The 14769-nt window shown below is 45.8% G+C and overlaps 1 protein-coding gene across 1 annotated transcript in view; it reads right to left on the bottom strand.

Moving 5' to 3' along the window:
• LOC138510550 (C-X-C motif chemokine 10-like) overlaps window positions 1–6725 on the bottom strand; it is a 39049-nt gene extending 32324 nt beyond the window's left edge. The window contains exons 1-2 of the mRNA XM_069626294.1: window positions 6556–6725; window positions 1154–1280 (exon numbers count right to left, since the gene is read on the bottom strand). Coding sequence (XP_069482395.1) covers window positions 1154–1280; window positions 6556–6616 — 188 coding nt within the window. The 5' untranslated portion in view covers window positions 6617–6725. The remainder of the gene's footprint in view (window positions 1–1153; window positions 1281–6555) is intronic.
• Between the last annotated feature and the right edge of the window lie 8044 nt (window positions 6726–14769).

The following is a 14769-nucleotide window of genomic DNA, read 5'->3' as shown; positions in this document are numbered from 1 at the left end:
CTCATCTAAAAAATGTCTCTAGTGTTAGAAAAAAACAGGGGCCCTGCGGGGCCCCTGTCAGCGCTTGCTATATTTCACCTTCAGATTCCTCCATGTTTTGAAAGGACTGTGGTGGGCTTGCAGTAAAGATTGGAAACATGCGAGTCTCGCTGGCCTGGAGCGGGGTTTGAACCAGTGATCGAAGTGAGTGGGAACGGTCGGGAGCTGTGTTCCACCCCTTTTATCAGTACACTTCTACCGCTGGTTTGAACACCTTTTGCTTTCCTATGATGTTTTACGGGAAGTGCGAGCGACCCAAGGACAGTCGCCGCCATCTTGTGGCCTCTCTAGTGAAGTTCACATTTGTAAAGTGGTAAAGCCCTGCATCTCACCAGTCACTCAATATCCGTGCCCATTTCAGCAGATGCCAGGGAATGAACTGGAGAGCAGCGGTGGCTCCTTGGTACCAGATGAGAAGCTAACATTGTTACTGTTGATACCAGTACTCAGAAAGAGACAGTCCTAGAAAGACCAACTAGACCCACCGTTTGCCGCCCTCTTGGTACAATGGAGGACCTATGTGAGGAAGCTGTGTTATCCGCTTACTTAAGTGTGTCTGAGCTATGAATACTTGAAATACGTTTACAAAATATGGTTATCTCGAGGGAAACTCACGTTCCATGCCTCAGGTCTTTGAAATCTGTATTTTGTGATGTATTGCTATTCACTCACACTAACTTGGACATTCACTCATTTACTCGCACACTCACTCATTCACCTTCTTCCTTGTTCCCTCACACTACATACTCGTTCACACAGTCGCGCATGCGCATGTTTTTTATAGCGTGTGTGGAAATCTTTCATTGCAGATGTCCCCCCTCCAAAACCTCCATTACCTAGACCCACAGCACATGAAAAGACACCTCCTTCTTTAACCCTCAAGTGGTGCTTGTTGTTGCCATGTCAACAAGTTGTGATTGAGCAACAAGCAGTAGACCAACAACACACCTATTCTATCTTTACTAAAGGCCTTTCTGTTCTTGATGAAAAGCAGCCAAACATTGAGTCGCAACTCCATTATGTAAACAATACTTGTCAGGAGTGTAGTAGATCCAATACCAACTGCTTTGGGGCACGGAGTAGCCCCCATACAGTACTGCCCTGGAGTACTTACATGACCTCGACTTTGTCGCAGCCGGGGCTCTTGGGGTAGGAGTCAATCGTCTTAACTAATTTCCGTGCCACAGAATTAGACCCAGGTCCAGGGCACAGACAGCGCCCCCCTCCTTTTGTTGTTAAACCTAAAATGAAACAGAGCCAGGGTTAGTATCGAGGCCGAAGGACGGGGCCTGCCCATGTCAAGTACGGTTTATAGTGATAAAGTCGAATGACATAATGTCGAAAGTCATAATGTCTAAAAAAAAAGTCTAAAAAAAATGTAGAATTTCTTATTTTGGTTGCTTTTTGTTCGAAATGGGGGGTTCTCCCCCAACCCCACTTTTGTAATATTTGTTTTACCCCTTTTTTTTTACCTCCGGAACCCAAAAAAAAACATGTAAATTAAAGCATTCGACATTTTTTTTTGACATTTTTTTTTTCGACATAATGTTTTCGACTTATTCACTGCCTACCGTCAAGTACAGTATACTAAAGTGCAGGGGTTTGCAGTTACATGTTGCAGATATGTAAGCGCCTCTGCATGGAGTAGTAGCATTAGAATATGAAACAAAGTTCCAAGCTTCTGATTGCTTCCGATGCACAGACGACATCAAAAATACAGTAGCACCCCCCACCCTCTCCAGACCAAAGCATCACACAAAGGAAGCCCTTGCTGAACTCCCCAACTCTAGCACCCCACCTCCACACTTACCCGCACAGAGGCGACTCCAACTCCAGGCAGAACTCTACAGGGCCTGATTTAAAACCCCTTTTTTAGTACCCTTACAGATATGGTAGACAACCATACAAACCAAGTTGAGGGAATGACTCTATTTCTACTTACCAGGGTAATTTACCAGGGTAATTTACCAGGGTAATTTTTTATACACCCTGGTAACACTTAGTCCACAGGAACAATGTGTTTCCTGGGAGGATGCCTTTATTAAATTAAGTCTATGGGAAACTATCCAGATTGCTCCTTGATGAATATACCCCTTTGGGTGTACTTATGTACATATTATGAATGTTATGTTTTATATCTTTTTCTTGCTTTAATTTTTATCAATTTTCTTTAATTTGTGTAAGAATGTATTTGAACAACAATATGTGTTTTGAATAATACATTTAGTGTTTGTACTCTTAGGTCCTTTTCTTTGGATTTTGTTCTTGTGACTTTCTTTTTGAAAGGATATACCTTGTACCAATATGGAGATTCAACTGAAATAACTGACAGAAATAAGGACTGTCATCAGCGTGGGTAGCTCTTTTGGTTTTCTGTGCAAAACATGTAATTTGCCCCTGCTCACACTTGCACTCTGGGGCACGCCTATTGATTGTATATATACTGCCTGCACACATCAACACACAGCCTCAGGACTCCAGCTCAGTGGCTGGCAGAGGAGAAGCACGGAATGGGAGGGGCTACATTGCACTCCCTGGTTATAGGCCAAAATGGGCCTGAGGGCAAGGTAGCCTTGTCTTCAAGTCCGTCCGGATGGGAGGGGGGCCTTTGATGTGAGTTGTAAAGGGGCAGGGACTACCACCTGCCACCTCCCTTCCGTGTCGGGCGCTCCGGCTGTCTGGGTCCCCATTGTAGTGGGGACCTGGCCGCCCGCCCCGACACTTGCATGCTAATGGGGCGAGCACCTAAAGGGTGCTGCCCCGGCCGGATCCACAAAAACCCTGCCACCCAGCTTATGCCCTCGGGCCTCCCATGCTGGTGGGCCCATGTTTAAAAGGGGCAGCAAACTGCTAGGTGGCCAGTCCCAAAAGAACTTACCACCAACGACAGCTTTTTACAGTTTTGCAGTGAATTCGCTGTACCTTGTTCTCTTCAAATGTCTCAACTGCAGGGACGGGTAGGGATCTTGTTTTATAGTGTAGATAGCCATTCACACAGTGACAATTAGCACTTTCCCGAAAGATTTAGAATTTAACATGTCAGAGAGTACCTGAAGACACTCTTGTACCGCCTCTTGGAGTCAGGAACGGAGCCGGGCCATTGATAAGCTCGGACCACAGACCACACAGCCTCCTCCACACACACACACCTGTGGGAGCCCCGCCCCTGAATATGCCACCATTAGTTGCTCAATCTGTACTCGGAAGGATAGCTCAGGGGCAACATGCTCGCCTTGGAAGCAAGACAATACGGAGCAACACAGGCTTGATCCCCGGGTCCGTGTTTAGAAACCTCTGGGTATTCAGCGCATTATAAATAACCTATCATATCATACCCACTTTCAGACACCCAATACAAATTAATCACAGAGGCGGATTTAACAGTCGCCAGGCAAACACATGGCGAGTGCCCCCCTGTGCCTTGCCCCACCCCTTCCCTTCCCACACTCATCAGATTGTACTTTAAGAGCTGGAACAGGTTCGGCGCTGGTGTGCAGCCTGTGGGGCTACATTGGGGGGGCGGGAGGGGGGGAACAGAGCCCACGGGCATCGAAGCGCTGTTACAGAAATTTTTGTTTTTTAGTTCGTAATTGTTTTTGTCTTAGTTGCGTATTTATAACGTGCTTTAAACACCCAGAGGTTTCTAAGTACGGACCCGGGGATTGAACCTGTCTTTTTTCGTGGTGTCTTGTTTCCATGGCGCACACGTTACTGCTGAGCTATCCTCCCGGGACATGTGCTCCTCACATGACCAGTGTGTTTGCTGAGCATATCCAAAAGCAGAACGTGCTGGTGGTCTCCCTGCATATGCCAGCTATACATGCCATCAGATATGGATGGCAATTTGCATAGAACCCTACACACGTTTCATAGACTACACTGATCATTGTCCAACAAGTAACTATTTCACACGTTCCTTAAATGAATACCTTTACTCTCATTATGATCTCGGAGCGCATCTCTGGCTTTTCAGTCAAGTCTTATGTGAAACGGAATGACGCCATATTTTGCTCATCAACACTGTATCCAGCGTGGTAAGCCACTCGCCATGGCTTCTGAATGGTGTCTTCATGTAGCATCCATGAATGCTGCGGACGGGACTGGGTACTTTTCGGTATTAAAAAGGTAATACGTGTTTTACTTCTGTATGTAACAACACTATAGTTTGGGCAAACATTAGTAATAGTTCAAGTGTGTTGGATAAACCAGCGGAGACAGGCACAAAATGTTTCTGCAGATCCCCTGATCTCAACTCCTGTAATGTCCCCTCCCATTGCCCTGAACCCTTTCATTTCCAACATTAGCTTCAGACTTGATATTTCAATATTACCACCCTTGACAGCAAAACCTGGCAAGAAGGCCCAGCTGTGTCTAGCTAGTCATCCACCCCTCCACCCCCAAACACAGAACAATGTTTTTAAAAACGGAACTTTCAAAAATGAATCATTTATCCCTAAAGTTCATCATTGTGCAACTCCTCCCACTCCAGGCTCCGCCTCCATGACCCGCCCACCTGGGGCCCTAGGTCAATATTACCCACAGGGCCCTTTTCCTTAAATCTGATACTGATCACAAGGAACTGTAAACGTTCAAAACACTTCAGAAAGCTGCATGGTGCATTTCCAACATGGCGCCTGCTTATTTGCTGAGCAAAACCTTGATTCGTTTTAAACTTTTAGGTCTATGGCTCGGCCCTTAAATTGATATTTCTTCAAATAAGAGTGAGAGGCCGCACAGCGTGGATTTTAGTCAGCAGTTAATGTAATTGGTCGCAAAGCAAATTGTTATTATTTTTGAGCCGGTGCCTACGCAGATATAATGTATGGCGCCACCAGTCATGTATTTTGAAGGACTGCTCCGATTTCTGCAGGCACCCTGTCCGGGAGAGGGAGGTCCCGACTTTGCTCCATCAGGGGCAAAGCCTACCCACTGGCTCTCACTTTCATGGGATATTTGAAGCCCGGGCCAGCAGAGCGGCTAGACAGTTTGTGAAGCATCTCTTCGCTCTGTCTCAGCTGAGCATTACTACTATGTGGACACTTGGAGGATAACACAGCGAAGAGGCTATTGGGAGGGGCCTGTATCCCTAAGAGATCCTAGTGGGGTAAGGTAAGGGTGCACAGAAGCTGTGTGAAAGCATGGCTGCAGTTGGATGCCCCAAGGGAGATTTCCACGATCCACTGTGACCTACTGTTCGGGACGGAGAAATAAAGCTAAAACCACACACTTTTTTGTTCTGTTCAACATGTTTCGATGTTTCCATAGTGATTGTTAACAGTTTAAAAAGTAATGTGTGTCCTTTATAAGACAGCACACTAAATCAAAGTATTGTTTAAGGAAATTAGCCTTTAGCAAATATTTTTATGAACTGAAGCTTTGAACATTTGTGGTCAAGTGCTTAAATTGCCAGCTTCCAGCTTCACCAGTTAACCAAAGTGTGTGATCCTGGGCAAATAATTGAATCTGCGCCTTAACTAAAGTACATGGAATTGATTCTGTTTACAGTTTCTGCTATCACACATTGTTATTTAAAAAAAAAAACTCTCTGGGTGTACTTGATTATGGAGAGGCTTAGGGGGATAGCTCAGGGGCAAAGCGTGGAAGCCAGACCAACGCAGCATAACACGGGTTCGAATCCCGATCCGAGCTTCGAAAGACATTTCTGGTATTAAGCCCGTTATGAAAGATCAATTATTAAAATTATATCACACCACAAAAGTGGTTCACTCAGGGCAACTTCCTGTTATGTCACTTCCCATGGTGTTCTTAAATTTCAGACTGAAAAGACTCCATGTGGCTTTTATGTGACGTCACATCTGACGATCTCTACATACGAAATTTAGGATATTTGCATTTACTTTGCCACACAGGGCACGAGCGCCGTAGACACATCTTAACGTGTCAGTGCAGTGCCCTGTTTGCGTAATGGCACTACAGCTGGTTTGTGCTGTGCATGTGTTTTGTTTGTGCTGCTTATGTGTTAGCATGTCATGAGCCACTAATGACCAGTGGGTGCCGCGGTGGGCGCGAAAGACTCCACACTGCAGGCTGCTTCTGACGCGCATCTGTGTGTAAAGTGTCCTACAAAAACATTTTGAAATAATGGCCAGCCCAATGGATTTTCGAAGCGTGTATTCAACCCCAACTCTGCACCTTATTTGCAATAGGGCAAATTTGCTCTAGTACACAAACCTATTCCTTCGATGCCTATTAGGGCGGATGTAACAGAAGTCATTTTAAAAACATATTTTTTTGGTTCCAAGCCCAGCATACAATTTGTGACACTGACAGCCCCGCCCCCAAAGGACATGGGTATCTCAGACAAGGTAACTCTGTTTTGTAGTTTAATATTTCTATAGAAACACCACCCAGGCCCACCTGCATTAAAAAAGGCCATTTGCAAATGTGCCGCCATAACCGTACACAGGTAAAAAAGGACATTTGCCCTGGAACAAAAGGAGGGTCCATTGCGCTAGCACACGCCCGGCTGGGGTTGTGACGCACCCCCTGCCTTACCTCGAACCACTGCTGCCCCCAGAAGCGCCGCGCACAAGAGGACCGTCGCACGCCTGTCCATGGCTTTCCAGAAGCTTCCCCGGATCGCTGCTGACTGGGCGACGGTTGGAGCAGCACAGTTGGTGAACCTGTTCCCAGGGCTGTACTTATACCAGCCCACCTCTGGGTGCCACACTTGGAATTGGTCGAACGGTCATGTCAATGAACTGTGAGGCCTATACGGGAAGTCCCACATTTTCAGACATGGAAGCATCTAGTCCCATTTCCCAGAAGGCGGTCGTTTTCTCGGAAACGGGATGCGGCTACTTTCACTTTCAGAAAGCACCCCAGTTCCCCCTCGTCCCGTTGTATAATCTCACAAAACACAGAGATAAGGATTACGAATGTCTACTGCAGGAAACAAAAGCAGCTTGCACTCGCAGAAAAACTCCCTGAACTCATATGAGTGCCACTGACTGATTCTTTTTGAATCATGGGTTCGCCACTGGCTGATTCTTTTTGACTTACATTTTTTTATTTTTATTTTTTACTGTGCGTTTGGTTAATGAAATATAAACTTAAGAACAGTCACAAAAAATACAATATGTACACATTACATAATGCCTATGGTCCTATTACATCATCTTTAAAAGTTGATAGGCGTTGCAGTAAACATTTCATCAACAACTTAATTAATCCTCGTAAAACAATCATCAGATAAGATCCTATACATTTTTTAAAACCCAAATAGAATGGACAGGCATAGCGTTCATTAAACCAGTGCTGGCAAGTAAGTGAGCACAGTTCCCCGTCTCTGCCAGCCTTGACAGTTAGAGGTACGCCACACTGCACCCAAAAGCCCAGAACAGCGTTACAGTTTCCATGAATACATGGAACAAACGCAGTTACGTATTGGGAAACTCTCCTACCGTTCTCAATAGCTCTTTCAAAATATGGTATGCTGCGCTGCCGGCCAAGGCGTTGCTAGGGCAGAGCTGATGGGGCTACAGCCCCAGGTCTTTTGGTTGCAGCCCCGGATAGAAGCTCAGGGGCTACAACCAAAAGGCTAGCCAGCCCCCTGTCCCGACAGTCCCGCCATCAGCATAACCCCAGATCTTTTTCAGACCTAGCAACACCCCTGTGCGCTGGTGATCACTAAGGAGGTCGCCGCCATCCAGGCATTCAGAACCGGATCGTCCTGACCATCCACCATATGCAGGACCAACGCTTGCTATCCCTTTTGATATTGCATACTTAAGTCGGGGCATTGTGTTAGCACGCGTCGCGGTGTCTCAATCGCAGTATTGCACATCCTGCAGATCCTGCTGTCATAAGGTACCTTTGACCATCCACCAACCGAGTCATTTGTATGTAGGATATTGAGCCGGAGGTAACTAACAAGTCTCCTTAGGTCTTTGTTGCAGATTTTGTTCGTCTTTAAGTGCACGGTTTCTTGGGAGAGAATCCTTGTGCGCTATATTCTGCACATCTCTTTCCCCCCGTTAAGGTTAGAAATAGTATGGGCCCTATCCCAGGCTTGGGTCGTTTGCTTCAGTTCATTCCATAGATCAGGAGCAATCCCATTAATAGCCATAACTGAGCTAGTATCCACTACTAAATCTATATTACTAAAATGGGTATGAGCAGATGCTTTTAGTGCAGATAAGAATGTATTAAGGTGGGGAACTTGATACCTCGAGGAAAAGAGTCCCGCAAGAGTCTCACTGGTGATCGGGCCAATGATTAAGGCGAGATCAAATTTACAGCATTTAATAAAACAACTAGCCGGTATTGATTGTAGGCCCAATTCACAGTGGAGGGCCTCCACCGGGACTGCACAAGGTACCCCAAGGATTGATCTAAGGATTTTTCCACCCAATACTTCCAGCCAACCAACATAGGGTTCTGAAAGCAGTTCGAGGCCTGGAACAATACTGGTAGTGTAAACAGCCAATAATCCTTTGATGTTATTCCCACCCTGCTTAGTCACAAAGCGTTTCACTACTGAACATGGTGGATGGATCAGGCCAGTTCCGCTGTAGCAGGCTTCAGGGCACAGAGCCGCACAGCTGCAATTAACTTGCAAAGTTCGTCACCACGGCTGGGCGACACGGTAACTGTGTCTACTCCGGTTCGGGCACACTCACTTTACTCCAGACCTGGGAATTCCAAATGTACGAAATTCAGTGTGAGAGTGCAGTGACCACAGAGCTTGCAATTTACCAAGTTTCAAAGGCCTCCTCGAAATGGCAGCGGTATCAGGGCAAATGTCCTGCGCAAGCTGGTCAGCCCACTGGTTGGCACAGGGGCACTTCCGAAAAGGCTTACTTGCAGGTTTTGATGAAGATGCCGAGAATAGTTGGTCCCACTATTCTAATGGGTCGAAGCGTCTTCGCAGACTTTCTAGGACAACCAGATGCAGAGGGGTCCATCGGGAAGACAGCAAGCTCAGGGTGCCAAACCTTCCAGCGGGTCAACAGCGGTTCCTCGACTCAGCTTCTTAGTTTCAGGATACTTGGATCCTATCCTTCGTTCAGTGAGAACTCCAGAAATCGACATGATATGGGCGTTTGGAGCCTTCTCTTATCCAAAATCTCCTTCGCGCCAAAACGAAGAGGACTCAATGGGGGATCTGCTCACATACAGGCATACCATACGTAGACCAATCATGGACCACGGTGGTCCCAGGCATTCAAAGCACACCAGACTCTCTGGCATCCAGGATGTGTATTGGAACTAGACAGTCCAGCCCACATCCTGGGGGCGCACACTCAAGGCATGGAAAAGCCTGCAAACGCTTGGCGCTTCGTGGGAAAATGCATGCCCAAATAAGGACTGACCCGGGTCGGCTAGACCTGGGGAAGGTGAAGGGGCAAGATGGCCAAAGGACAGGACAAAGAACCTCGTGGCATGGCCCTTTTGGAGCCAGGCCACCTAACCGTGCCAAACACGGTAACTGTGGTTTACCTGGCAGGAAAGGGTTAAAAAAACACAAAAAGATAAGCTGCCACCAGCCCTGTCCAAGGCATATCTGCACTTCTCCTAAAAAATCCTTTGAGGGTAACTAGTGCCTTTAGAAATGACAGGAAGACCCAAGTGCACCGTACTGTAAGGTACTTTGTGCCCTTGACACATGTTGCAGAAAAGTTGCAACATTGACAAGGACTAAGGGAAACAAAGTCTCCCACTACTGACTGTCGTTAAGGGCATGTCAGTTTCCCCATAACAAAGTGAGCGAAAAGCCTAGTGGAGTGCAGCAGAAGGCTGCGCTCCCCTGGTAAAGTCAGACTATGGTGTTTAAACAAAGCAAAACGTTGAGGGGTACACAACTGGAGGAAAAATTACACATTGAATGGAAATCTTTCCTAACAATGGCCAATAACCTGTAGTTGGAGGGGTGTTGCATATCGCCCTTCTTGTGAACAGGCTTCAATATGGACTCTCTACAACTACTAGGTATAGATCCAGTTAGTATAATGTGTGTGAACCACAGTTCCAAAATCCCTGCCCAATGGTTGGGATGAGATTTGTACACAATGTTGTGGACTGCACAAGGACCCGGGGCTCTGGAGGATCGCAATCTTATAATGATTCCCGGATATCCTCTGAATCAAGATCTGTTGTTAGTGGCCCATTGGCCAGGATGTTTGTCGCCTCGCCCATTGCAGTTTTTGCTATCCTTTTGTCAAAGTAAAGTGATGAGATATGTGTAAGCCAAACTGTCTCAGGGATAGGATTGAGTTCTTTGGTTGTATGACCAGACAAATGACGTTAATAGTAGGACAAGAATTTCTTGTCATTGGTGTGCAAAAGTTTAAACATGAGTTTCCAATTAGCACTGTCTAGAGAGCACTTGTGATGATAAAGCCACCTTTTATATGTAGTAGAAAGCAAAGTTGTTCCAGCTCTCTATTCAGCGCTAGTCAGATAATTAGCCTTAATGGCTGCCGCCCTGTCTCTATGATATTGCTCTTTCCTATATCAAGAGGCCCCCTCAATTCCCACTTTCGGGGATTAGTCACACACTGTAATTTTAAACAGGAGAAGAGTGACTGCATGGTTTTAATCATGTCCCAATTATAGCATGTTTGCAACATTTGCATCCACCACTCCTAACTCAAATAAATGTATGAATAAGTCTCTCAATATTCGCATCAGACCAGCTGAGTCTGTTGCCTTGATTATTCATGGAAACAGTGACAGTGGAGAATCTGTGTTTTTGTTCAGGTTTATGATCTACTCCCAATTGACTTGTCCAACTCGGGGACGTGTGATCACTAAGGGTAATTGGTATATAAGAGCTGGGACTACAAAAGGACCAGCGTTCATAACTTATAAAGACGCAATAAAGACAGGAGTGCGATTTACCGTTGGTCCAGGTGGTTGTATACGGTGAACCCCTGCCACCTTATCATTGAGGCACGTTAAATCATGTGCATCTAAGCAGTTATGGAACCCAGGCAGCTTTTGTCGTGTCACAGATCGAGCTACATTCTGTCCAAATGTATTATTACCAGAATCAACCCATTCAGCACTGTGCAGTTTAGTCACTATCTGTTCATTCAAATCACAGGTCACTACTAGAAGGGTGAGGATTATAACAATGTTGTAACATTTCATCCACCTTGCCTTTCACTGAAGGAGAGGATTCATCCCCGGGGAGGGGTGGTGTCATGGATATTTATGACCAGAATGTTACGATCCTTATGCACAGAGTCATTATTAGTGGCTGGTAAAATGCAACGGGAAACAACACCTGTGGTGAAGGGGGTGAGCGATAGATTGGCTCTAGCCCCTATGGCCAAGCCCCCCATCGCACGGTTACATATGATATTAAAGCCATTAATGAAAAAGTTATCTGTTAACCAGATCTCCAGCAAAAGAAATACAACACAAGTTAATAGTAATGATAAACCATCTGGATTCGACAGAAATGAGTTAGTATTCCAGGAAGACCATTTACAAACATTTGATTTGGGAGGTCAGGAGATTAAAGTATCTGGGATTGGTTTGGTTTGGTTTTATTTGCTTATATAGCGCGCTGCACCCTGAGGTAGCTAGGCGCTTGACTTAAAGGATGTGTTACAGACAAGTTATACATAATGAAGTACAATAGGGTACAGGAAAATATACAGATATATACGGATATAGTACATTACAGAATGAGGGCGAGGTTACAATAAATAATAGGAAATAGATGGGATATGCTTGAATTTACAAGTAGCATGCAGCGAGAGACACTGTGGTAGACATTTTACATTTTTGCATTAATATTGAAGCAGTGTGGGGTTGAGAGGGTGTACCTTAGGAGGAGGTGGTCTGGGAGAGGAGCCTGGATTTCACTTTGAATCGGAATGTTAGGAAGGAATGTTCATCTTTAAGCGCAGGGGGTAGGGAGTTCCAAGTTTTAGCAGCTAGAACTGGGAAGCTGGTGGCTGATTTTTGGAGTCTGAATTTGGGAATGCTAAGGCAAAGGCAGTGGGCATATTTGGCTCTGGTGGGTCTCGATGAGGCTTTCCACAAGCATTTGTCGGTCAGGTACTTAGGGGCTGTATTATTGAGACACTTGTGGGCGGTCACGAGAGTTCTGAAAGTGATTCTGTCTTTTATGGGGAGCCAGTTGGCCGTCTGTCTGGCTTGGGTTATGTGGTCGGAACGTGGGATATCGAGGGCTGCTCTAAGAGCGTTATTTTGCAGGATTTAGAGTTTATAGATGTTTTGTTTACTAGTGACTATATAGAGGGAGTTGCAGTAGTAGTTTTTGCTAGTATCAAGGCTCTGGCCAGTGTGATACAGCTGAGTGTGGACAGGAATGGTCTGCAGGCAGTTATTAGTTTAGTGGTGTACGGCGATGAAGAGGCTGTGGCGTTTACAAGGTGGAGTCGAGGTAGACCCCTAAAGTTTTAGTGTTTTTGGAGACATTGATGACATTTCCATCTATATTGAATGAGTTGTATTGTGGGTTGAGTTTGTTTAGACGTTGTCTGGAGCCAATGAGTAGGAGCTCGGTTTTGTCGTTGTTAAGACACAGACTGTGCTTGGCCATCCAGTCTTGGATTTTGCTGTAGATTTCATTGAGGCGGGAAGAGTCAGTCTCGTAGGTTCCAGAGAGCAGGATGAGGATCTGAGTATCATCAGCGTAATTGGTATATGGGACATTCATGTAATCTAGGAAGTCAAATAACATCTTAGTAAAGATGTTATAAAGTGTGGGGGAAACACAGGAGCCTTGGGGGACTCTGCAGGTAACGGGCGAAGGGTCTGCTGATGCAGTGTCTGGGAAGACCCTCATGGATCTTTCAGATAGGAAGGATTGGATCCATTTGGCAGCGTTAGGTGAGCAGGAGGCTGATGTGATTAGGTGTGAAGTTAAGATGCTGTGGTCGACTAAGTCGAAGGCTGCAGAGAGGTCCAAGAGTAGGGGGATCGAGGGATGGCCATTGTCTTTTGCCTCATCCATTTGGATCTTCAGATCTAGAAAGGCTGTCTCAGTGCCATGTCTAGGTCTGAAGCTCGATTGGCAGAGGCCTAGAAGGTTGTGAGTTTCAAGGTGGTTCAGAATTTGAATGTATGCTGCTTTATCAAGGATTTTAGCAGGAATGGGACGGTTGTGATGGGGCGGTTGTTTGTGGGAATGTTGGGGTCTAGGGTGTCTTTCTTAATCAGTTATTTGACCCACGTGTTTTTGAGATTCTTAGGAACTGTACATGGGGCAAAGGAGGTGTTGATCTGTGTGGTGATGAAGGGTGCAAAGTCTTCGGCTCCTTCTTTGATGATGGAGGCTGGGCAAGTGTCTCCTTCACATTTAGAGGGTTTCAGGCTAGCAATTATGGATGCTACCTGTGTAATGGTGACAGGTGAGAAATCGAAGAGGTTAGTGTTGTTGTGGCGCTGACTGTGGATGGCCGTGCTAGTGCCTTTAGGGGCTAGGAGAGTTCTTTTAGTTTCAGTTTTGGTCTGGAGTAACGCTATTTTGTCCAGTAGTGCCTTCTGGATGTAGGCACAGCAGGTGGCGTCTTTGTCACAGGTGGATTGGGTAGGTATGGGCGATTCCATTTCCCTGAGGATTGTAAAGAGTTCCTTCACATTGGAGCTGGCATTTTGGATTCTGCTAAATGTATCACTTTTGGTTTTGATAATGGTTGTTAAGAAGTTAGCTGCAGCTGTTTTGAAGAGGGCCATGTTTTGGGGAGTCGGGTCCTTTATCCATTTAGCTTCTAAGTATCTTTTGGATTTCCTCAGGGCTTTCAATTCTGAGGTGAACCATTTATTGATGTGGCTGGGTTGTTTGGCTTTCCTGGTTTTGAGGAGGGTTATTTGGTCTAGTGCTAGCAATAGATTCTTGTTGAACAAGTCGACTAGAGTTTCTGGGTCTGATTCGGTGGAGGGAGTGGGATTGATGATGGGCTGGATGAGGGGGGAAGGGTCTCCAAGGTGATGGACCTATTGTTCCTTGTAGTGACTGGGGGTGATTGGGCAGGCGGTGTCCGGGTATGGGGGAGGCTTCTAATTCAAAGTGAATGATGTGGTGGTCTGACCATGCACATGGGGTACTTAAGAGTAAGTTCAAATTGCAATTTAGGTTGGCAACCCAGTCGAGGGTTCTGCGATTGCAATGGGTGGGCCCAGATATGAGTTGGTTGAATCCTAAATCGAGAAGGGATTGTTCTACAGTTAAGGCGTGTGAATCTAATGAGTCTTTGTATCCTAGGTTTAGATCTCCTAAGAGTAAGATTTTGGAGGTGTGTTTAGTGTGAGAGTAAGTTAGAGATGTCTTCTTCGAAGGTCGAGATTTGACCTGGAGGTCTGTAAATCAGGTGTATTAATATTGTGCTGACTTGAGTTCTCCTGATGGGAATGGCAGCAAATTGAACTCTCGTATGCCAAGTTGTGTTTTGGAGATGATAGTAATTCCTCCCCTTTTGCTGGTGGTCCTGTCTGTTCTAGTGATGTTATAATTATCCGGTACAGCAAGCATGAGGTGAGTACCAGCTGCTGGGTGTAGCCATGTTTCTGTGATAGCAAGGAGGTCTAGGTTGTTAGCTAGTATGAGGTCTGCTATTTCCAGAGCGTGTGCTGTGAGGGATCTGGCATTTATGAGAGCACATTTCAGATTAGAGATGGGGGGTTGAGGAGGGTTTTGAGAATGGTTAGGCTTGACTGGAGGCGTGATATTTTTGTTGAATTGCTTGTTATGTATAGTGAGTGATTAAATTAGAGAGTTTGGTCTGGTAT

Source organism: Ambystoma mexicanum, chromosome 6p (assembly GCF_040938575.1).
Source record: "Ambystoma mexicanum isolate Mex_15411 chromosome 6p, UKY_AmexF1_1, whole genome shotgun sequence".
In the NCBI taxonomy this organism is placed as follows: Eukaryota; Metazoa; Chordata; class Amphibia; order Caudata; family Ambystomatidae; genus Ambystoma; species Ambystoma mexicanum.
Note: the sequence above shows the minus strand (reverse complement) of the source record. Positions and strands in the feature narration are given on the sequence as shown.